Here is a 24,629-nt window from a genome sequence, read left to right on the forward strand (position 1 = left end):
TTCAATGCCTATCTTAAAAAAAAAAAAAAAAAACACTATCAAGCCATTTCTCTGATTAGATAAATCTTTAATTGAATGAACTATGATTGTCTCATTGGATTCTACTTGTTCTTACCTTTCTAGGGTCCTTTCAACTGTCTTGGGGTCTCTTCTCTGTTCCATCCATATAATCTTTCTTGGTGATTTCATGGATTCAATTTTCATTTATATGCAGATGTTTCTCAGATTTATAATATTCATCCTGAATCTTTCTCCTGAGCTAATCGCTCCATCATCAACTGGTTAATGGCCCTCTTGAATTATTAATTCTACAAAGGACTACCAAATGAGTGGCCTGAGTCAAGCTCAACTCAATTATCTTGTAAGTACGAAGGAACCAATAAAGTTGACTGCATAGACGGTCATGTGATCAAACTGATGCTACAGAACATAAAGTTGGCAGCTGAATGATTGGAATACTTCCCACTCTCCCATTCTTTTCAGCCTTTTTGTATGTGTTTTCTTCTTCCATTAGAATTAGCTCCTTAAAAGGAAGCAACTGTCTTTTTGTCTTTCTTTGTAGCATAGCACTGAACTTGGTACAATTAAGTGTTTGATAAATGTTTGCTGCCTGTAGAATCCATGATTCATAAAAAACACTTGAAACACAATTCATACAGAGTTAAAATGAGGGCCTAAAAATGAATTTGTTGTATATAAAAAAGCAGAGATAGCATTTATGATCTCAGACATGTCAAGATTAAAGAGAGACATTGTTAAAGAGGAAAACAACATTATGTTTAAAGCTAACAAAAATAATAATTTATAAACACTTCATAAAATATATAAGCACCAAATTGCACAGTAAAGAAATTCACAAAAGAAAAAAATTATTCAATTACAGAGAATAAACTACAAAACTATAATAGTTGGAGAAATCCAACAACAAAAATTAAACAAGAAAAAAGCTCAAGGACTACAGATAGTTTACACACAACTTATCGTCAGTAATCACTACATAAAGTATAAGGATATTTAAGAAAGAAGAATATATATATATAGTGATTACTATATATAAATAAAAAGGGAACATACATTTCTCCATGTTCAAGGAAATGAAACAGTCATAAGTAAACATAGAAAGGCAAAAGCAGAAATAATAAACATATTATTTGATAACACAATAATCAATAAAGAGTCTATGATGAAAGAATTCAAACTTAAGATCAGACTAAATAATTTAATCCTAGAGAATCAAAGAACAAACTGTAGAAACAATTGATAACTTTATCAAAGAAAATTGCAAAGAGAACAGGGGAAGCAGCTCAAGAAGATGGGAAAATTTTATGTCTCTCAACTCATTCACCAAAGTGAAGAAATAGGTCAAGTGGGTATCAAATAGGAAAGCAATAAAAGTCTGCAAACCAAAGAAGATAAAACAATTTTTTAAAAACTGCATAGAGGATTTCTGGGAAGATGGCAGAATAGTTCAGTAATTTTCAAGATCTCCATATTTCCCTCACAAATTTGCATTTCAAGATCAACATAGATTGGTGAAAGATCATGAGGACTTGGGGCAGAACAAGGGTCAGGGGATTAACCTGTGTGAAGTACAAATACACCTACAAACCATCTACACACAAACACCAAGTGGGGAGCTCTGAGGCTAGCTTAGTTTGGCTGGAGCCTCAGCAGAAACTATAGAAACACCTCCAGTGCAGCTTGTGGAGTTGGGGGTCTGAGCATAGAAAGACTGAGAGGACCTCTGCTAATATGGAACTCTAAGCCCAGCTGTGCCACAAAAACATAACTCTGCCCAAGAAAGAACCAGCACAGTCAATGAGTGCAAAAGCAGCAGGGCAGGGATGTTGCCAGCTGTGGCACTTACAGGAGGGGGGAATTCTTGATTTGGAGTTCCAGGTCACAGGGAAGAGCTAAAGTGAAGCTAGAGGGATTATCCTCTCACTACAGGATTATATTTACTTACCCTAATACTTCTCGTTAAAAAAAAAAAAAAAAAAAAGGACTGGGAAAGACAAAGAACTCATAAAAATTTACTATGGAATAGAAGACTGGAATTCATCTTCTACCCCAAAGAATGGCTCCCATACGCCCAGAGAATTTAGAGAAGAGAATTTAAAAATCAAATAAGAGTCACTGAAGAAAAAATTTAAATAAATTAAAACCATCCAAAAGGGGAAAAAAAAAAAAAAAGATTATGGAGGGAAAAAATAACCAACTAGAAGACACAGTTTCAAAGATGAAAACAACTCTTCGAAAATTGAACTGGTGAAATCATAAGAGACCAAGAAATAATAATTTTAAAAAATAGAACACAATGTGAAACATTAAGAAAAACAGATCTGGAGAATACATCAAGAAGAGAAAATATAAGAATAATTGGACTACTAAAAACTGTGAACCCCCCCCCAAGAAAAAAAAACCTTCAGACAAATCTTACATTAACAAGAAATAATTTTAAATTTTTTTTTTCTCCTGGAGTGATGGAATATGAAAGAAAGTAAAAATTTTAAAAATCCACTGATCCACCATCTCAAAGAAATTCTTTGTGGAAAACACAGGAATACTACTGCAAAATTTCAAAACCCCCAGTCAAAGAGTAAATTCTGCAAGAAACAAGAAAAAAACAATTCAAATATATTGGCGCTACATTTAGCCAGCCACAATAAAAGAATATAAATCCTGGAAACATATATAGTAATAAACATAAGAACTAGGTGCCAAAAATATCATACAGCAAAATCATCTATAATATAAATTGGAAAAAAAAAAAACATTCAATGAACTTGCAGATTTTCAGGACTTTCTTTTCAACAAAACCTGAACTGAATAAAAAATTCAACATATAAAAACCAATATCAAAGATCAATTTCAACATTAACAAATTGTTTATGCTTTTTACTTGGAATTGTATACCTTATGTTTAAGATTGACATTATTAACTGGGTAACTCAAAAGAAAGAGTTGGATAGGTTCTTTAAAAAAAAAAAAAAAGCAAAACCGCCTTAGAAAAAGGTAAAAATAGCAATTATATTATACAAATGACATGCAGAAGAATAGCCACAGAGGCATTAGAGAGGGTAGGAGAATTCATAATTCTGAAAACCTATTCATATCATAAATGAGTTAAATAGGAAACACTACATATATATCATCAAGGATATATAGCACCTTCCAAAATCTATAAAGAAATAAGGAGAAGGGGTGGGTGGAAGAAGATAAAGGAAGCTTCCATAGGTTGGGGTGGGGGTGGGAGTGGGGATGGGGATAGGGAGTTAAATAACAGCAAGGAAAGTTAAGGAATAGATTTATAGCAGAAGAATTAGCAGAGATAGAAAAGAAGAGATAAGTCAAATTTAAAGATTTACTGTTATGTATTTTGAATCCTCCCTGATGTTCTGTGGGGCACTTGACAATGTTCTATTTTTATTTTGTTTTGTTTTTCTTTTTTTAATTTTCTTTTTTTCTATTCTTTTTAAAAATAATATAAAATTTTTAAAGTGCATACATAATAGAAATTATTTTTAAATAGACAAATTATTAGCTAATCTGATCTCCAAAAAAACAAAATGATTTTTAATTACAACAAAAAGGAGATTATTAAAAATTATTTTTCCCAATTCTATGTCAATAACTTAAATAAGTGAATATTTACAAAAACGTATAAGCACTTTAATAAAATGCAAAATAGATAATTTTTAAAATCTAATAACAGAAAAAGAAACTGAGGAAGGTATAGATGAATTCCTCAAACTCCTAAAAAAAAGTCATGGCTAGATGAATTTATAAAATTCCACCAAACACTCAAAAATGGAATATTTTGCCAAAAATAAGAAAAGAGATGTCTACCATACAGCTTCTGTGAGCTACATAAGTTCTTGTTACCTAAATCAGGAGGAGATAAAGTAGAGAAAGAAAAAAGAGACAAACATCCTTAATGAATATGAATGCAAAATTACTGAATAATTTGAGCAAATAAGTGGCAATAACATATCAAGCAGATTATATATTATATTGGATGGTTTAATATTAGGAAAATCATAAATAATTAAAAGCAAAAGATTATATCAATGTATGCAGAAAAAAACTTTTGACAAAAATACAACACATCTTAAAATATAGGAATAATTACAGACTATTTCCTAATATGGTAAGCCAAATCTACCTGAAACCAGAAAACATCATTACCTCTAATGAAGAAAGTTCTTTTCAATTAGATCAGAGGTAAAGCAAGAATGCCCATTATTTCCATTATAATTTTAGATAGTACTAGAAATGCTAGTTATAACAAGAAAAAAAAAAAAAAAAGACAAAAAACTAAGTATAGGGAAGGAAAAAAAACTTATTGATTTTGAAGATAATGATTTACTTAACGAATCCTAGTCAATGAAAAATAAAATTGACTCTATTAACAAATTAAGTGATGTAAGATATTAAAAGACCCACTAATATCTTTAGTCTTTCTAGATATTACTAAGAAGAGCCAAAAAAGAAATTCCTTTCAGAATAATTATATGGTGTAGATAATGAGAAAACTACCAAGATATCACAGGAATATTGTAGAGTCAACTATATAAACCTCTTTAGAGAAATAAAGATGGATTTAAATAACTGGAGAAATATCAATTGCTCTAATTTGAGCAGTACCAGAATAATAAAAACTGCACTACTTGTTTTTACACATTCTGTAACATGCCAATCCAAGTACCAAAGAATTACCATATTGAACTAAGGAAAAAAATAACAAAATTTATCTACAAGAATATAAGGGGGGGCAGCTAGGTAGTGCAGTGGATAGAGCACCAGCCTTGAATTCAGGAGGACCCGAGTTCAAATCTGGTCTCAGACACTTAACACTTCCTAGCTGTGTGACCCTGGGCGAGTCACTTAACCCCAGCGGGGGGGGGGGGGGAAGAATATAAGGTAAAAAAGCTCAAAAGATTTAGTGGGAGGGGAGGAAGTCTAATAGTACCAGAGCACAAACTATACTGTAAAACAGTAATAAATAAAAATGATTTGCTATTAAAGAAAATTGATCAGTGGAACTGACATGGAAACCCCAAAACTCTTAAAAAAAAAGAAAACCTCCTTGGATTCTGCCTCATGGAGGGGACTCCATCCTAAACACAAACAGTTTTCATCTTTGTTATCTGGCCCAGTCCAGAAATCCACTGAATTCTATTCAAATTCTAACCCAGGTTGAAGCTCAGCCCCCAGCAAACCTGGGACTCCACCCACAAGCTCCTTCAGCTTGCAGCCAAAGCCCCTTATTATAAAAAAGCCAAGCTTAAGTCCTCTCTTTGCAGAGATCCCAAACATGGCAGCCTTATGCTTGCCATGTCAAAAGATTCTGCCTATTGGAACCACTCTGGCTCTGGTGCCTTCCTCTCTTTACCTAACACCTTTTAACCTTACTTCCAAACCCCATAATAAACCTCTTTTATCAATCTAGGTTTTCGGGTCTATAAATTCCTTTACAGTGGACTCTTGTGCCGCTCTAGACCTCATTTAACTCTGTATGCTTGCGCCGAATCCAAAGGGGTTGCAGAGGAGCTCTATTTGACTCCCTATATGCCCAACCTGCCACTAGACCTCAACTAAACCTAATTTCATTTAGTTAACCCTTATCTGTATCTCATCAGAACTAAGACGGAGCACAAACCAAGTAGCAAAATATTCAATAAACTCAAATAAAACACTCATTACGTGACTAAAAATTGCTAAGAAACGTAGAAAAGTCTTAGTTGTAAATAAATAGCATCTACAATAGGCTCAAAATGGAGACAAGTCCTTGACTCCTCCAAAATCCCACTATCTTAGCTGAGAACAAACTCACATTTTACAGGAAAAAAACTTGAGACTCTCCACCATAAACTCTCTTTCCCCCCCATCTTCCATACCTCCTTTTATTCAGGCAATCTTCTGCTACTACTTCCTCCTTAACTTCTTCTCACAAGATAAGGTGCCCAAGGCTAGGCCCTTTATATATTCAAGCAATTCCATTCCATCTTGTTTAGACAGACTGCTTCCTTGGGCATCCTCACACTAACACTTATTTTCAGATTCTTTTCCTTTTTTATACTTACTGACTACAAAGGTACTAATTTTTTCCTCATCCTGAAAAATACCCTCATCTGATCCTTCCATTATCACTATCATTCTCTAATTCTTCTGCTTTTTATAACTAAACACATTGAAAATGCTTTCTAGAATAGATACTTCCACTTTCTCTCCTCTCTTTTTAACACCTTACAATTATACTTATAGCCTTATCTTTTGGCAAAATTGCTCTCTCCAAAGTTCCTTTAGTTACCAATGTAAAGGTCTTTTCCTATAATGTCTTCTTGAATTTTCTATAACCAGTGCTCTTTTAATGACCTCCATATTTTCTTCTATCTGAGTTTTTCAAGACACCATTCTCTCTTGGTTTTCCTCCTTAGCTAGATTCCCCTCCAGATCATACCCTCTAATCCAGATCATACCCTCTAACCTTGGATATCACTCAAGGTTTTCTCTCTCTCTCTCTCTCTCTCTCTCCCTACACACACACACACACACACACACACACACACACACACACACACACACACACACACACACACACACACATATATGTTTTTCTTCTTCTATACTATTTTCACTTGGTGATTTCATCAACTATCCATGGACTTAAATATCACCTTTATGCTAATGAGTCTCAAAAAGAGCTTTTCTATCCCAATATCTCAGCTAACCTCTTATGAGACATCCTCACGATCTCTCACCATTATATGAATCTATTCCAAAGACCAGTCAATTTCACCTCTGCAATATCTCTCCCACAACCCCTCCCCTTCTCCCCTCTTACTGCCACTAGATTCATATAATGGTGAGAGATCGTGAGGATGTCTCATACATGTCCCTACACATACTCTTCAATAAAGTGACATTGACCACCTAGCTGTTCCATTTATAAGACATTCTATTTCTTCACTCGGCTATCCCCACTTTGTGGCATGTTCTTTCTTCTTCAATTCTACTTGCTGACTTTCTTTAAGACCCAAACAAAATGCCATGTTTTATAAGACAACTATCCCAAGCCTTCTTAATTCTAAATCCTTCAGTCTATTAATTATTTCTTATTTATTCTATAAATAGCTTGTTTGCATGTATTTGCATTTTGTCTTCCTCATCAGATTTTGACCTTTCTGAGGGCAGAAATTGTCTTGGACTACTTTTTATATTCCCTGCACTTCACACACCCTAATACATCTTTATTAATTAATTTATTGATGTTATATAACACTGAAAATTTTATATACAAATTAATTTAGTGCTACTAGAATTAATTAGAAGGGAAACAGGACTCTCAAGAGGCAAAGCCAAGATGGAGTAATGGCAGGAATTCGTTCAACATCTCCCAACTCCACATTCCTTATTTAATAACTAAACAAACTTTAGAGTATCAAACATCCAAAAAGATGGACTAGACCTGTTAGGATTCCTACAAGGTACCAAAACAGTGGAATTGATAGAGACAATAATTATCTAATTTAGCATGGTTCAGTATGATTGATCTGATCCTACAAGGAGATATTATGGGCCAGAACTTGAAACAAGGTACTGAGTGGAACTGAGGAGACAGTGATTAAATCTAGTTTAGCATTAATTTAATCCTACAACAAATAATGGTTTCTTAGTGACATAATGATTGATGTGTATTCAGTGTACCTCATATAAGCAAGAAGCTTTCAGGGCCAACAGGACAAGCCTACTAAAGGACAAACCCACTAGAGGAGAAGCCCACTCTCGGAGACAGAGACAGATTCATTCCATTTTCCACCTTTGTGCTGGCTGGAGGCTTAAGTAGAAACCTTTGGATTCAGAGACATTTGGAGAGAGATAGAGACAGAGAAGCTGGCAGAGGTAAAAGACTAGGCACAAGATTCGGAAGGCCTCCAGAAAACTAACTGAGCCCCAAGTGAAGGAGATAAGACTTTAAAGGAGACAATAAAGGATTTGGACTTTAAATCCCTGGCTGTATTTGAGGTAATTATTATGCTGAACAGAAAGGAAGAAACCTGCTCCCAGAGAACATTATATTTTAGAGAAAAATATTACATAGACCAATTTCTAGCCAAAGACAACTTAGAAGCTCAGCAGAAAAGGTTTGTGGCACCAGGGTGGAAGTCCAGTACATAGTCCCAATGGAGACTGTGCAGCCCTACCCAACAAAGCAGGAAGAAAATTCTGAATCAGTGGAGGGAGATACTGGTGGCTTCTGGACCTCTCAGCCCAGAGCACCAAAGAGAACAAAAAAGATCTGTGGCAAGGATAGGAGTCCAGTGCCCAAAGCCAGTGCAGCCCCATCCCCAACCTGGATCTTACAGCTACAGTGGGGCAGAGACACACCTAGTAATTTTAGGGCAGAAAAGAGGTTTTGTGGTCAGGTCTCTAGGAGGATCTCTGAAAGCAGCTGCACAAAACACAAACTCAGGATCCTCCACACAAGAAATAGGTCCCTACTTTAACAGTTAAAAGCTGAGTAATAGATTAGGAAAATGAGCAAACAACAGAAAAAATCCTAACCATTGAAAGTTATTATGGTGACAAGGAAGAACAAAACACACACATTCAGAAGATGATAATAAAGTCAAAATTCCTAAATCTAAAGTCTCCAAGAAAAATAAGAATTGGGTTCAGGCCATGGAAGAGCTCAAAGGGGACTTTGAAAATCAAGTAAGAAAGTTAGGGAAAAAAAATTAGGAAAAGAATTGAGAATGATGCAAAAGGAAATACAAAAAGCTGATGAGAAGATGTCTTAAAAAGCAAAATTGGCCAACTGGAAAAAGAGGTACAAAAGTTCACTGAGGAAAATAATTTCTTAAAAATTAGAATCGAGAAAATGGAACCTAATAACTTTATGAGAAATAAAGATACAGTAAAACAAAACTGAAAAAAAATTAGGAAAAAAATGTAAAATATCTCACTCAAAAAAGAACTCACCTAGAAAATAAACCCAGGAGAGGTAATTTGAAAATAATTATTCTACCTGAAAGTCATGATCCAAAAAATACCTAAAAATCATTTTTCAAGAAGTACAAAGGAAAAAATATCCTGATATTCTAGAACCACAAGAAAAAATAGAAGTTGAAAGAATCCACTGATCACTTCCTGAGAGATCCCAAAGTAAAACTCCCAGTTATATTATAGCCAAATTTCTGAATTCTCAGGTCAAGGAGAAAATATTGCAAACATCCAAAACCAAAAGAATTCAAGTATACTGGAGCTATAGGCAGGATAACACATGATTTAGCAGCTTCTACATTAAAGACCCAGAGGACTTGTAATGTGATATTCCAAGAACAATGGAGCTAGGATTGCAACCAAGAATCATCTACCCAGCAAAACTGAGTATGATCCTTCAGAGAAAAAAATGAAATACAGAATTTCCAAGTATTTGTGATGACAAGACCAGAAACTGAGTGGAAAATCTAATTTTCAAATACAAGACCCTGGAGAAGCATAAGGAAGTAATCAGGAAAATGTTGTCAGAAGGGACTTCATAAGGTTTATCTGTTTACATTCCTACAAAAGAGGATGATTCTTGTAACTCATTAAAATTTTCTCAATATTGGGGCAGTTAAAAGGAATATATACAGACTGAGGTGTGAGTTGAATATGAAGATAATGCCTTAAAAAATGAAATTAAGAGATTATGGAGGAAAACTATTCTAGGAGAAAGGGGAAGGGAGAAGTGGAATAGTGTAAAAGGCAAGAAAAAGCTTTTACAGCGGATGGGGAGAAGGGGAGGAGAACGTGAATGAGTGACCCTTATTCTCATCAGAAATTGGCTCAAAAAGAAAATAACATACACACTCAATATAGATATAAAAATCTATCTTACTCTGCAAGGAATGTAGAAGGAAAATGGGATATGGAAAAGGGGAAGAGGGTGATACAAGAGAGGGCATATCAAAAGAAGCATGGTCAGTAGCAAAATTCTTTTGAGGAGGGATGGGGGAAAGAAGAGAAAATAAATGGGAGGAAATAGCAATAGTAACTGTAAAAGTAATTTTGAAGTAAGTTTTTCTGATCCACTACTAGGCATAAATCCCAAAAAAGATTTTTAAAAAAGAAAAAGGACCTATATATATATAAAAATATTTATAGCAGCATTCTTCTCAGAAGAGATGCCCATCAATTGGGGAATTGCTGAATAAATTGTGGTATGTGATTATGTTATTGCTCTATAGGAATTGACAAGCAGGATGCTCTCAGAAAAACTGTAAAGTCCTCCATGAGCTCACACAAAGTGAAATGTACTGTATACAGACAGAGTAATACCAATGCTATGGGATGATCAGCTATAAATGACTTTGCTATTCTCAGCAGTACAATAATCCACAGCTACTCTGAAGGACTTATGATGAAAAATCCAAGAGGAAAAAACTGATTGTGTCTGAATATAGATTGAAGCATACTCTCTCTTTTTCTCTCTCTCTTTTTTTAAGTTTACTTTTCTTGAGGATTTTTTTTTTTTTAGGATGGGAGATCTGTTTTCTTTTGCAAATGACTTCTGTGGAAATATTTTTTAAAAAAGGAAAACAGTTCATTGGGAGAATATTGTAGCAAATTTCTCTGATACAATTCAAGATACTTAGGGAATTTATACAAATATATATAAAATCAAGAGCTTCTTGATGATAGGAAAATGTTTAAAAGATATTAACATGCAGTTCTCAAAAGAAAAATGACAAATTCCAACAACCACATTAAATAATGGACCAAATCATCAATGATAAGAAGAGGAAATATAAATTATATCTACCAATTCGATAAGAGTGACAAAGTAAAATGACAACTGTCGCATGGCCAAAGGAAGGCCAAGCATAATAATGCATTGTTAGTGAAACTTAATTGCGCCAATCATTCTAGAAAGTGACTACTTTTTGGCCTCAAAACACCATTATTAGGTATATTAACACAATAAAAATATATTTTAAAATATATATTATATATACATATCTGTATATACCTGAACATAGATAAATAAATAGGAGCACTTTTTATTATAGAAAAAACGGGAAATAAAGTGGGCATTCAGAAACTGGAGGATGGATAAACAAATCATGGACTATGAATATAATCAAAATATTATTTTGCTTTAAGAAGTAATGAAAGGAACAGCCAAAGAAATCTAGAAAGATTTATATGAACTGATACAGATTGAAGTAACAAACCAGAATAATTTGCAAAATGATTAAAATCCTAAAAATGAAAATAATTGAAAAACTTGAGAACTATGATTAGTGCAATGAGTAATCAAGATTCCAGAATGCTCATGTTTCTCATGGTGAAGCAGAGGTACAAAATGAGATCTACATTCCCAAACATGGCCAGCTTTTGAATTTGTTTTGCTTGACTACATTTGCTAAAAGGGAGGGCTTTGGTACAGCTAGATAGAATAGCAAAGAGCAATAATCCTGGAGTTAGGGGGACCTGAGTTGGTCTAGCCTTTCTCTAGCTGTGTGATCCTGGGCAAGTCACTTAAAGTCAACTGCCTTGCCCCAAAACAAGTAAAATAAATAAAAAGAAGTGGTTGGATTTTGGGGTTTTTTTTCCCCCAAGGGGAAGAAGACAAGAGGATAAAAAAAGAGGAAAAGAAAGAAAAGAAGATCAATGAAACATTAAAAATATACAAATGGAAGAAGACTCTCAAGAGAACAAAGGCAAGAACTGCAATGCTGAACTACTATGTTAAATTTCATACTTAAAAACAATAGATTCATATTGCTGTATACAAATTTTTATTCTGTCCCTTATATGAACAAAAATTTACATTTGTGAATACATTTACATTAAGCTCACAATAATAAAAATATTTTTATTATTTCTGTAATGTTATTATTTTATAAGGAAATAGTTTGACACAATGGAAAGGGCATTAGATTTGAAGCTGCAGAATTTAAATCCCAATTTTCTGATGTTAGCTGTCTCTGCCCCACAATGGGACGTAGATTCTTCATCTGTAAAATAAGAGCTGGACTGGTTAACTTCTAAGTAACCTTTGAGCTCCAAATTGTGATCTTAGGATTATATTCTTTTCTGCCTACTAGATATCACAATGACACACATGAACTTTTATCATTTCCCTAAAATAATAGATATTTAACAAATATTTCTCAAATTGAATTCAGGTGACCACGCAGACTCTGATGCCTTCCTGTGATGAGAAGTCACTACTTTTTGAGGCAGCCCTCTACACTTTTGTTTAAGTCTAATTGTCAACAAACTTTTTTGTTACACTAAGCTAAAAATTGCCTTTAACTTGTTTGCCCTGGTTAATCACAAATCTTCATTATACAATGACAATTAAAAGCACCCTTGTTAACGATATTTATCAGTTGCTCCAAAATACAAAGCAGAGCATCAAAAAATGTAAGCCAAATTTCAATAACTACCATGTGCAGGGGAAAAAACACCATACAATCTGGCCTATTTTATGATTTAATATCTAAGTCATTCCTGTATTTTTTATATTAGGTGAAATGGCATGTTTCTAATCTGTGTATTTTCCTATACTATAAAGCAAAACAAGATTTTTTTTTTTTTAAAAAGATGTAACCATTGATGGCGACTGCCAACCACATGGCAGGTTTAACCAGTAAGTTATACTCCCTGACTAAAGAAAAAATTAATATTGCCCTGTTTTCAAGTTACAGCCACTTAAAATGTACACAACACATAAACACATGAATTTGTAATGCTTTCTTTCAAGGTTTAGATTTTCTGGATATGTCTAAAAAGCCACTTTATTTCTGGGGGCTGCATATCAGGATTGCCTATTCATATCCTGCCACTCTTTCCTCACTCCTTGATGATCTACAAGAGAATCTTAACCTCAGGTCCCTGGAACCTGTTTGGAGTTTGGTTTTTAAATATTTTGATAAATACACTTCAAAATAATTTGTTTCCTTTGTAACCCTGTGTATTTTATTTTATGCATTTAAAAACAGTTTTCTGAGAAAGAGCCTGTGTCCATAGGCTTTACCAGATAGCCAAAGGGGTCCATGACACAAAAAAGTTAAGAACTCTTGGTCTATGTACTCTATGTTCCAGCAAAACTGGCCACTTTACTGTTGCTTGTACATGACAATCTACCTCTGTGCCTCATATAAATATAACAACAGTCTGTCTTCCATAACTAAAATGCTTTCCTAGCTTACCTTTGCCTCTTAAAAACCCTGGTTCCCTGAAAGCACAAAACCAATGCAACCAAGACCTCTAATCCACTCCTTCCCTGATACTTCCATTTGTGAATTCTCTCCCGTCTTAGAAATTACTTTGTCTATATTCATATGCATATAAGATGCTTAACTACATGCCAGAAGAATGGAAGTTCCTTTTAAGACCAGAAACTGTTTTTTTTCCCCCCTTTTATCCCCAGCACCCAGCACAATTAAGTAGGTACTTAATAAATGCTTGTTGATGAAGCTGAATCCAGTTGTTACAAGTAATTAAAAAGAGCAACAATTCTGCGGGACATATGTTGTCCACTTATAAAACTGAAACAATGTATTTTACTAACTTGGAAAACAAAAACAAAAAGAAAAGAATGCAAATGGCCATGAGAAAGAAGGGAGGAGAAGAGAGGGTAAGGAAAGAGAGGGAAGGAGGAAAAGAGAAAGAGGAGAGTGGAAGGAAAGAAGGAGGAGGAGAAGAGAGAGAATGAATAATTGTGATCTGGGAAAAATAAGCAAACTTTATGTAAAAATTACTAAAGACACTGCCATCACTCCAACAGCAATAATCATATCAATATGCCTGAAAAATTAAGATTCAATACACAGCCTTGCTGAGTATACTCACAACTTATACAATATGGGCAATAACACACATTATAATGCACATTTCAGACCAAGAACTTCATTTATATAAAGGCAGACACAAAACATGTTTTAACTCCTAAGTCCATTCCCCCACAATGTAAGTTGGTTCCATACACAATTCCTACAAACTTTCCTGTTTCTTATCACTGTTTTATGTTTTGACAGGTCAAACACAATAATCAAACAACATAGTTAAACTTACACCAGCTTCTTGTCAGGTTTGAGTAGTTTATTGGAGAATTCACTGATGATTGCCAAGAAGGTTAGATTGGGAGGGAGGTAATAGTCTATATCTTGACTATTTCCATGAAATGCAAAATCAATTCCTTCTCTGTTAGCAAAGATAGAAGAAAAAAAAAAAAAAAAAGGTAAAAACAAAAAAAAATATATATAAAATCCAGATTGAAAGCAGAAAAACTACAAAGTAAAATAAAAGTACTTGAAATACATACTTGTGTATCATAGCTATTGATTCCCTGGAGTTCATCTGATCCCAGCCAAATGTGAGAGAAAATCGACGAGCAAGTTCTTTAATACTGGCAAAGGAAGCTGAGGAGTCAACCTGCTTTTTACGACTGTTATTGCTGCGATAGGTTGCCATGTGGTTCTGATATAACTGCAAAACCCAGATATTATCAAACATTTTTCATAGAAGAAAATCCTCAAGAAAATATCAATAGTATATTGAGATCTGTAGACACTGAGGAGTTTTACACAGAATTTTAAAAACATAGTGTTGGAAAATGACTTTCTACCTCTCCCTTAACTACCCAAGGAAGCATGAATCCCCTCTATGACATTGCAGGCCAAGTGGTCACCTACTAGAAAACCATGGGAATGCAATATGTACAAAGCAACATTTTTGGACAGTACCAATCATTCCGAAGTAAAACAAAGTGAAACACAAGCAAAACTCAAAGCAGGCCAAGAAGTCCTATGCTCAAAGAAAGCTGAGGTATAGATAAAACATATCTTTTTAGACAAGGCCAATGTGGAAATGTTTTGCTTCAACTACATGTTTGTTACAAAGATTTTTAATATTTTTTTTTCTTTCAATATTGCAGGGTGAGGTGGGAGAGTAACTAGAGAAAAGGTATTCCTTCCACCAAAAAGGAAAAAATACTAGGAAAAAAGGGGTCATTAAGCATTTAAGGAAAAGGAAAAGCTGGAGAGAGACTCATAATAGTTAAGAGTTAATATGCTGAATACATCATATACTTAAACAGATAGGCAAGATGCATATAAGAAACTCACTATTTCATATACAATCCTTTGTATATGAATTTGCTCGTTTCATTTCATATAAAAGTTCAGAATAAGAGAAAAAAAGGAAGTTCAAAATGGGACAAAGACAAGTAGGATAATTTTATTACTACTGTTTTAAGTTTAATATATAGGTTTTTTTTAAACTAATATGTGTTTATAATTTCATATACAATCATTCTATTCTTTTATAAATTTTTAAATACTCATATTTCTTAATGTTTACCAAGTTCACTTCAAAAAAAAAAAAAAAAAGAGGGAAGGAGAGAACATTGAGGAAGCATCATTGTCTATGTTGAATATTTTTTTTAAACATGATTTAACAATGGCCCCTTTTCCCCCTCCCATTAAAGTAGGGCTATACCAAGCCATCAAGAATCCCTCAGAAATAGACAAGTTCCATTTAAATTCAAAATCAGCACATCAAACAGGGGTCAAGCTAAAATGATCTGTGTATGTAATATCTAAACACAGGGTTCTGACAGGCTGCTGTTTACCCTCACCTTAGCTCCTATTTCAGGGACTCAAGCCAGAATATAAAGCATCTGGCAGAATGTGAAATAGTAGCAAGGATTCATGTATCAGTCACTCTAGGAGAAACATGTTCTGAAACTTAAAAACAGAAATGTACAAGTAGACTAGGCTGCAACAGTTGCTAAAATAGATGTCCAGTTTCTCAAAATGATAAGAGCTCAGAACCCTGAGGTAAAGGGGGTTTAAAATTGCTAATGAGGTAGAAAGGTGGTGGGCAAAATGTAATATTTCTCTTTTCTTTACTGTAACTTCAGCCTAAAATATAACAACACTAGCCTAGCTGATAATGAGCACAAACACTGTCAGGAACTAATTGGCACCCATCAAGTGAAGACACATAACCATTGTCCTTGAATAATAAGCATTCCCAAAGACAATCTGTTCCAATACGCACTAATTCATCTCGGTTAAGGTTTAGAATTGCAGACTGTCAAAGAAACACCCCAAGTATGTAGCTGTCTACAACCAGCATTTTGTTACCCGTCTCTGATGGAGAAATAATAGCCATTTACTTTAGGGACCTATTTGGCAGGCCAGTTAAGGGAAAGTAAAGAATTCCTCAGAACTCAGAAAAATACTTTCAAGGGGATAGGCCAAAAGAAAAACCAAGATATGATCTTGGCTAATGAATACAACAGTTGCTTAGTCCATGCCATTTATTGAGTACCTGCATGTAAAAAGTCTGAAACTCCACACCAAACATTGCCTTAATTTCACAATAGGGACATGAATATATTGTTTCATGCCTATGTTTTCCTTAACTTATTAATAATGGAGCAGTAGTAGAGCACTCTGTCAACCTCAAATGAATGCAACTAAGTACACAGTAAGTACAGAACTATTAGACAGATCTCTCCTTTTGAATACAATTTTTTTTTTTTTTAAAGAAAAAATAAGGAGGGTAGGCATTCATAAAATACACCACTACAGACATGGGCATCAATTTGTTGATGGTGTCAATTATTCAGGATTCTGGAAAAATTCCTGTAAGTGAGGGCTCACCTCTCGATAGTGTGGAAAATCAATCTCTACTTTTATACATGAGAATTTTAACGCCAACATTGCTTTTCTTACCTCCTGCAAACAAACAATCAACGTCCTGGCACTCTCAATTTTATCATTATGTCTCGTTCTGTTTATTGTTTCTTTAATAATATCACCAAAATCATGGTAAGTCTAATAAAAACACAACGAAACAAAAGAACAAAATGACACCATTAAAGAAAAATATTGTCACAAAAAAACATTCACAAACTAGCCATGTTAACTTCTTACTAATTTCATACTAATTAAAAGGCTTATTTAAAAAAGTAAATTTTTATCTTATCATTAGCAGATTTAAAGTGCTTTCAATTCTATTGTCCATCTTAATAATAAATATAGCTTATACAAAATAAAATTTAAAAACCAGAGGATACAGCATATTAGCCTATATATAAGTTAATGGCCCAAATACAAACCAGAATAGTTAAAGATTGCTACAGAAGGCTATTATGTATAATCAGCAACCAACATGTAAGATTCAAAGATTTAGTCTTGGTCTTCTTAAGAAACTGGAACCAATTATATGAATATTATGGAATATTATTATTCTGTAAGAAATGACCAACAGGATGATTTCAGAAAGACCTGGAAAGACTTACATGAACTGATGCTGAGTAAAATGAGCAGGACCAGGAGATCATTATATACTTCAACAACAAATCTGATGGACGATGGGCCTCTTCAACAATGAGATGAACCAAATCAGTTCCAACAGAATAGTAATGAACTGAACCAGCTACATCCAGCAAAAGAACTCTGGGAGTTGACTATGAACCACTACATAGAATTCCCAATACCTCTATTTTTGTCTGCCTACATTTTCACAGGCTAATGGTACACTGTTTCAAGTCCAATTCTTTTTGTACAGCCAAAGTAACTGTTTGGACATGTATACATATACTGTATTTAACTTATACTTTAACATATTTAACATGTATTAGTCAACCTGCCATCTGGGGGAAGGGGTGGGAGAAAGGAGGGGAAAAGTTGGAACAAAAGATTTTGCAATTGTCAATGCTGAAAAATTACCTATGCATAAAACTTTTGTTAAAAAAAAAATTAATTAATTAATTAATTAATTAATTAATTGATTAAAATTTAAAAAATAATTGGAACCATTAACAAAACTAGAATTTAGTTTCTTTCGAACAAGCCCTGAGCAAATGGCCAAGGATTAATCAAGCCAAGAGATTCAATTATCCTCAAATTGGAAAAATAAATCTTTAGATAGGAGAAGTTGGGATTACATAAACAGGATTATTTGGAATATAACAATGTCATCCAGGCATTTTATATATGGCCTCGGTCCACTGAAAAATTAATCTAACAAATATCAAAAGCAAAGCTTATCATGAATTCAATCCATAATGGAGAATCACAGTGACCTGCATATAGTGCTTGTAGATTTCAACTGCCGTCATCATTTCCACCACATTATAAGCAATCAGTTTACAATATTCAGCCAGAATAATCCGTTTTCTGTATATTGAATCCAGTCTATGAGCTTCTTCTCTATTCATCTCTTCAGGCAAATCTAGAAAAAGAATTCAATTTGTGCTCTTGATATGTAACTTGTCCACTTACACTGTATAAATGTGAGCAAATTGAACTTCCTACACATTCAATCTATCCATATCTCTTCCTCTCCTCCCCAACACAACAATTCCTATACAATAGATACTAAAGAATATTTCTGTAACATATTTTCTTTTCTTTTTTTTTGCTGAGGCAATTGGGGTTAAGTGACTTGCCCAGGGTCACACAGAGGGGAAATGTTAAATGTCTGAGGCTAGATTTGAACTCAGGTCATCCTGACTTCAGGGCTGTTGCTCTATCTACCTAGCTACCCCTTTGTAACATATTTTATGGCCTATACACCAAATAAGTCTAAAAGTTTCAATTGCAGAAATGATTCCATAACCTTTACAATGCTTGATTCAATATTTAAGCAATAACTTGGTTGTTCATTGCTTTTGGACAATGGCAAAATTATAAAATGAAAATTCCACTGTCTTAATCAAGATTCTCTGCATCTTTATCAATAGTGGAAGGAAGAAAAGAAAGGACAATACTAACTACAAAGTAGAGTCAGTGAATAGTGGTCTAAATTTAAAGGAAAAGAGGAAAGGAGAGGAACTTAACGCTGATATCTTTTCACCAAATCAATACTTAAGAATAAATCAGACCTAAATCATTAAAAACAGAAAAATCCTAAATGAGAGCAAGGAAATTCTGAGTATAAAATTTGAGTAATAAGGCTAATCTACTTCATCTAATTCAAAATAAATTCAAATTTCCTAAGAAAAAGATTTCAATGAATTCCAAAAGAATAATATCAAATATATATTTTTTTTAAATTCTAGTATTTTAAAAGATAATGGTAGAATGCTATTAGGTTTTTTTCAATAGTTTCAGTCATGCCTGAATCTTTGTGACAACATTTGGGGTTTTCTTGATAGAGATATTAGAATGATTTGCCATTTCCTTCTATAGCTCATTTTTAAAATGAGGAAAAAAGTCAAACAGTATTGAGTGATTTGCCCAAGTTCACAGAGCTAATAAATCTGAAGTTGAATTGTAATTCATAAAAATGAGTCTTCCTGATTCCAATACCAGGGCTGTTCACTGTGTTCACTGTATCACTTAGCTGCTCTGTAGGATAAATTAAATATTTTATAAAAAACAAGATACTGAGTGTCACTAATTATGACACTTTTAAACTTGGGTAACATTAAAAGGTTTGGAATTTTGCTGGAGCAAGGAAGAAAAAAAGAGACAAGAGATTGTGGCCAGAACTGAGATCAGCAGGAAGGAACTAGAGTAAAACAAGAAAGTACAAGGAGAAGAAATGGGTTATTTAGATATTAGGTATATTGGCATCAAGTCTGAAAACAAGACCTAAAAGAGACATATTTGGATCTGATGTTATCATTGTGGAGTGCCAATGACTGATGCCCATATGGACATGCCATTTCCAATATGACAAAAAAGCTCTCTCTCTCTCTCTCTCTCTCTCTCTCTCTCTCTCTCTCTCTCTCTCTCTCTCTCTCTCTCTCTCTCTCTCTCTCTATATATATATATATATATATATATATATATATACATATATATATATATATCCAAAAAAAAAAAAAAAAAGATTACTTGATAACTCAGAAACTAGAAAATAAAGTTATAATTTTCTGTTTATTTAAAAACTTTAATAGTCAATATGTATGCCTAATAAAATGATCTCTCCTAAATACATACCTTAAACATTCAAGTACAAAGGATGCTTTGGGACTAGAAGTTTAAAAATATGTGGGATTGCTATAAAATTCTCCAGGTCATGACAGCTGGTGGTGCAGTAGATTAACTGGCCCTGGAGTCCAAATGACCTGAGTTCAAATCAAGCCTCAGATACTTAATACTTATTAGCTGTGTGACCCTGGCAAGTCACTTAACTCCAACTGCCTTGCAAAAAACAAAAGAAACCTCAAAATCTTTACTTTTGGTTACACACACACCCCGTCCCTCTCCCCCATATCTTTTCCTGGATTGATGAAGGCTCTAAAACTATTGCCTCTAGAACTTAAAAAAAAATGTATGATTTTGGGCTATGATACTTACTGTTCTCCCCAAAAACGTGATCCTTGACAAACTCAATCATTCTTGACTGTAGATCATGATCAGGAAGAAACTTGAGCAATGAAAAATCTTCATCCTCATCCACACCTTGGTGACTTAAAACAATCAGCAAGTCACATAGTAGAATGAAGGCCTAAAAACATAAGCATACACACACATACACAAACAACTTTAGAATCCTGAAGAAAAACACCACTAAATCCACTCCTCCATCTGTCTACCACAAAAAAAAAAAAAAAAAAAAAAAAAAAAAAAAAACTACCATAGATGCCATTCCACTTCCCATTTGTCCCTCCCTGAGAGACTACATCATCTCTAACAAAACTTTCAGTTTGAAGGTCTTAGTATAAGAGGATAAAATTCACTATGAAGAAAAAAGTTCTTAGAGTAAATAATAATAAGATACAGGCTTTCATTTTTGGTTTGGTGAATGAAAATAATAAGTTCTAGAGAAAACAGACTGTTACACCAACCTTTTCACTCACATCCTTATTATGATGGTTGAGGTATGATTCACAAATCAAACGGAAACATGTCATCTTTTCACTCAACTCCGAAAGAGTTTCCTGAAAATATTTTTAGGTCTCTTTAAAAATTAGGGAACTTCTTTCAAAACAAATCACTTGTTTTATAATTTTTAATAAATTTTTTTTCTATCAACAAAAATACACCTTTCCTCCCATCCAATACCCAACCCACCATTCTCCACCGAAATAATTTTTTTTTTTTTAAAAACTCTATTACAAACATGCAGAATCAAGCAAAACAAATTTCTTCTCTGGCCATATCCCAAAAAATCTGATTTTCTAAATCTTAAAGCTCTCTATCAGGAGGTAGCTAACATATTTTTCAACATTTAATCTCTGGAATCATGGCTGGTCATTATACTGATCTGAATTCCTAACACTTTCAAAGCTGTTAAATTTTACCATATTGTTGACACTATACAAATTGTCCTCTTGATTCTGTTCACTTCACTTTGCATCAGTGAATACAATTCTTCCCAGAAAACAAATTACTTCTAAACCCCTAACACTACCAACATAAGCTTGCCAAATTTTCTGTTATGCTCTAAGAACTGCATGAATTGCAAAGACCTATAAAGGGGACATCAAGAAATAATGTTAAAATAAAAAAGATCTTAAAGTCATTCAAGTTCAGAAATTGGAAGGGAACAACAATGACCAAGGACTTCCCTCCTCCCCCAGATTAGAATACTTAACAAGTAATGATATATTTTGTCATACTACAACTATGATTCTAAGTTCAAGAACATGTAAAGTGTTATATCTCTCAGGCAACCATGTTACATAATAGGTAAAGCCCTGAGCTAAGAATCAGAAAGACCCAAGTTCAAATTTGGCCTAAGACATTTCCTAGCTGTCTAACATTGGAAAAGTCACTTAAATGCTGCTTGCTTTAGTTTCCTTAACTATAAAATAGGAATAATAAGGACAGCATATACTTTACAGAGTTTCTGTGAGGATGAAATGAGATATTTGCAAAGTACCTGGCACATAGTAAAGTATTTTATTATATAGACTACTTATGCAATCTCCTTTCTGCAACTGAAAAAAAGAAAAGATATCTTTGCTAGTCACATAATTTACTAACATTAGCTGAAAAGAAAAACTAGAATTTTCAGATTCTTCCTTTTCTTTCAGGACCTGAGGCCTTATTAGTAGGTGTCTTTGGAGGGAAAAAACAAAACCCAAAAACAACCAAGCAAAACAGAAAAAGACTCTTTTATCCTTTTGGGAAGTGTTCTACAGTGAATTTCACTGAACATTAATATCTGGGAAGAGAAAAGGGCAAAAAATCAAATTGCCAATGGTGAGGGAAAATGGAAACATTCCAGTTAGAAATAACCAAGAAATAGGGAACCAAAAATATCCTTTTTGGGGGGCAATAAAGAAGAGATTTTCTAAAGTATACAAACTCTTTTTTTCCCCAGATCAGTTAACAAAGCAATAAATTTCACTTCCTTTGAGGAATGAAACTAAATATCATTATTAAAAAGCACTGAAATTGCCAAAAAGAAAGCAGAGAATTAAGAGACTAGAAAAATTCATAGAAATAATAAGCCTTTTAATTAACAAGATAATTGCAACAAAATGAATTTACTTCTGAAATTAAGAATGCCTCAAATTGAAAGTATATGTCATTGACATTTATAGCACATGGCACAAGATTTAACAAGTAATATTTTAAAGCATAAGTAAATAATCCCAGTATAGTTTAATACAAGCAGTTCTTACATTTATTACTTTTAAAACTTCTGTTTAATCACACCACAATATGCTCTATTCCTTAATATGCTTTGCAAAACTATTTATGTATAATCTATATCAAAGTGCTTATTTCCTCAAAATGGAAGAAGAGAAGGGAATTTGGAATTCAAAAATTATTTTTAAAAATGCTGAAAATTGTTCTTACATGCAATTGAGAAAAAAATAAAAAATTCTTTTAAAAAAAAGATAACTTCTTTATTCAATATATGTGGATCCAAGTATATGATAATACAAAATAATTGTGACCTACACAATTTTCAATAGCTAAATTTATTGAAGCTTTTATTTTGTTCTTCTTTCACCTTCTAGCTTTTCTTTACTATGATAATTATTTTAATAACAAGTTAAATTTGTATATATTCGGGGTCACATAGGATCATAGATCCAAGAAACTGAAAGAGATCTCAAGTCATGTGATCCAAATATCTCATTTTATAGTTAAGAAAAATGAAGTCTAACATGGTAAATTCAATAACTTGCTCAAGATCACACAGACAATAAACAAATATCAATTTGAATTTGGGCCTTCTGATATTGCATTCTTTAAAATGTATTACCATTTCTCAAAATTTTCTTTTTAAAAAAGTTTATACAAAGCCAACCGTGGGCTTAATTTGGTAATAAAGATACTTAATTCACAAACGCTATATAATATTAATAACTAACAGAAAGTATAGTCTGTAAGAAATGAGATAAACCAATGATTCTACAATGTTCCTGCTAATATGAATACCAGTGACTAAAATCACATGTTTTTGGTAAGGAAATTTTCTCGGAAATTTAGAAGAAAGCTTAATGCTCATTTAATCTATAAGATGCATTATTTTTCAGATAGGGAAATGATCTTTTTTTTCTTTCAATCTTATCTCCTTTAAAAAGTATAACAGTATCTTACTTTTACATTACCTTTTCCTCCCAATGTCTCTCTTCCCTCCCACACCTAGAGTTCAATCCCTTTTAACAAAGAATAAAACAAAATCAGTAAGACTAATAAACATATTAATTAATACGTTCTATGAAATAGTCTACACCCACTACCTTTATAAAGGAAAAAGATGCATTTTTATCTCTCTCTCAAAAGATAAAATAATACAGTGGGAAATGAAAGGGACTTTTATGGTCAGAGGACCTGGGTTCCACTTCACCTCTGGAATAGTGTATAACCTTGGACAATGAACCTTTCTGGGACCTCATCTACAAAATGAGGATGCTGAACTACATGCCTTTCCAATTCTTTTTCTCTGATCCAACTGAGATCTATTATTCTTTGCAGCTATATGTAATCATTGTAAATGTACAGTGTTTCATTTTTATGTTTTTAGTCAGCGTCTATATTGTTTTCCTGGTCTGGTTATTTCATTTAAGTGTCTTCCTATAATTGACTTTATTCTTTGTAGTCATTATTTCTTACAGCAAAGTAATACTCTATCATATTAATTTACCAGAACTCATCCATCCGTTCCTCAGATTGATGGGCCTCTACCCTGAGGTAGTTTTTTGCTACTTAAAAATACTTTGGTGTCTATGAGATCTTTCTATCTGTAATCATGTTGGGAATAAGAAGTTTGGTAATGGGATCAGCAAGTCAAAGTGTATAGACTTCTACTTATTTCTTAACAATTTCAAAGCAAGTTCCAGAATAGTTGGACCAATTCACAACTTTATTAAAAGCAATACCCATGTCTATCTTTCCACACTGGCTCCATATATTTTTTATCACTTCTACCAATTTTCTGTGTGAAGTGACACCTTAGAGCTGTTTTAATATATATCTTTCTCTTGTTATTTTGCACTAAGAATATTTGTTAACATAGTTAATGGTTTGCATTCCTCTTTTGAGAATTATTCCTTGTTTATCCATAGCCTTAGACTAATTTAGTTGCCGGGGAATAAAGACATTTGATTTAATAATTCTCTAATTATTATTAAATAATAAGTATCATGATTATTCAACAATAATTAATAATATTAAATTAAATTAAATTAAATTAATAAAAAA

At 33.3% G+C, this 24,629-nt stretch overlaps 1 protein-coding gene across 4 annotated transcripts in view; it reads right to left on the minus strand.

The window, feature by feature from the left end:
• LOC141561128 (cohesin subunit SA-2-like) overlaps positions 1 to 24,629 on the minus strand; it is a 124,292-nt gene that overhangs the window by 30,030 nt on the left and 69,633 nt on the right. For all 4 annotated transcript variants that reach the window (XR_012487976.1, XM_074300259.1, XM_074300258.1 and 1 more), the window contains exons 24-30: positions 23,537 to 23,584; positions 20,813 to 20,905; positions 20,322 to 20,472; positions 18,098 to 18,246; positions 16,743 to 16,844; positions 14,324 to 14,487; positions 14,074 to 14,202 (exon numbers count right to left, since the gene is read on the minus strand). Coding sequence is in view for 3 of the 4 variants with exons in the window: in XM_074300259.1 (XP_074156360.1) it covers positions 14,074 to 14,202; positions 14,324 to 14,487; positions 16,743 to 16,844; positions 18,098 to 18,246; positions 20,322 to 20,472; positions 20,813 to 20,905; positions 23,537 to 23,584 (836 nt within the window). In the remaining variant the exon portion in view is untranslated. The remainder of the gene's footprint in view (positions 1 to 14,073; positions 14,203 to 14,323; positions 14,488 to 16,742; positions 16,845 to 18,097; positions 18,247 to 20,321; positions 20,473 to 20,812; positions 20,906 to 23,536; positions 23,585 to 24,629) is intronic.

This window comes from Sminthopsis crassicaudata, chromosome 3 (genome assembly GCF_048593235.1).
Source record: "Sminthopsis crassicaudata isolate SCR6 chromosome 3, ASM4859323v1, whole genome shotgun sequence".
Classification (NCBI taxonomy): domain Eukaryota; kingdom Metazoa; phylum Chordata; class Mammalia; order Dasyuromorphia; family Dasyuridae; genus Sminthopsis; species Sminthopsis crassicaudata.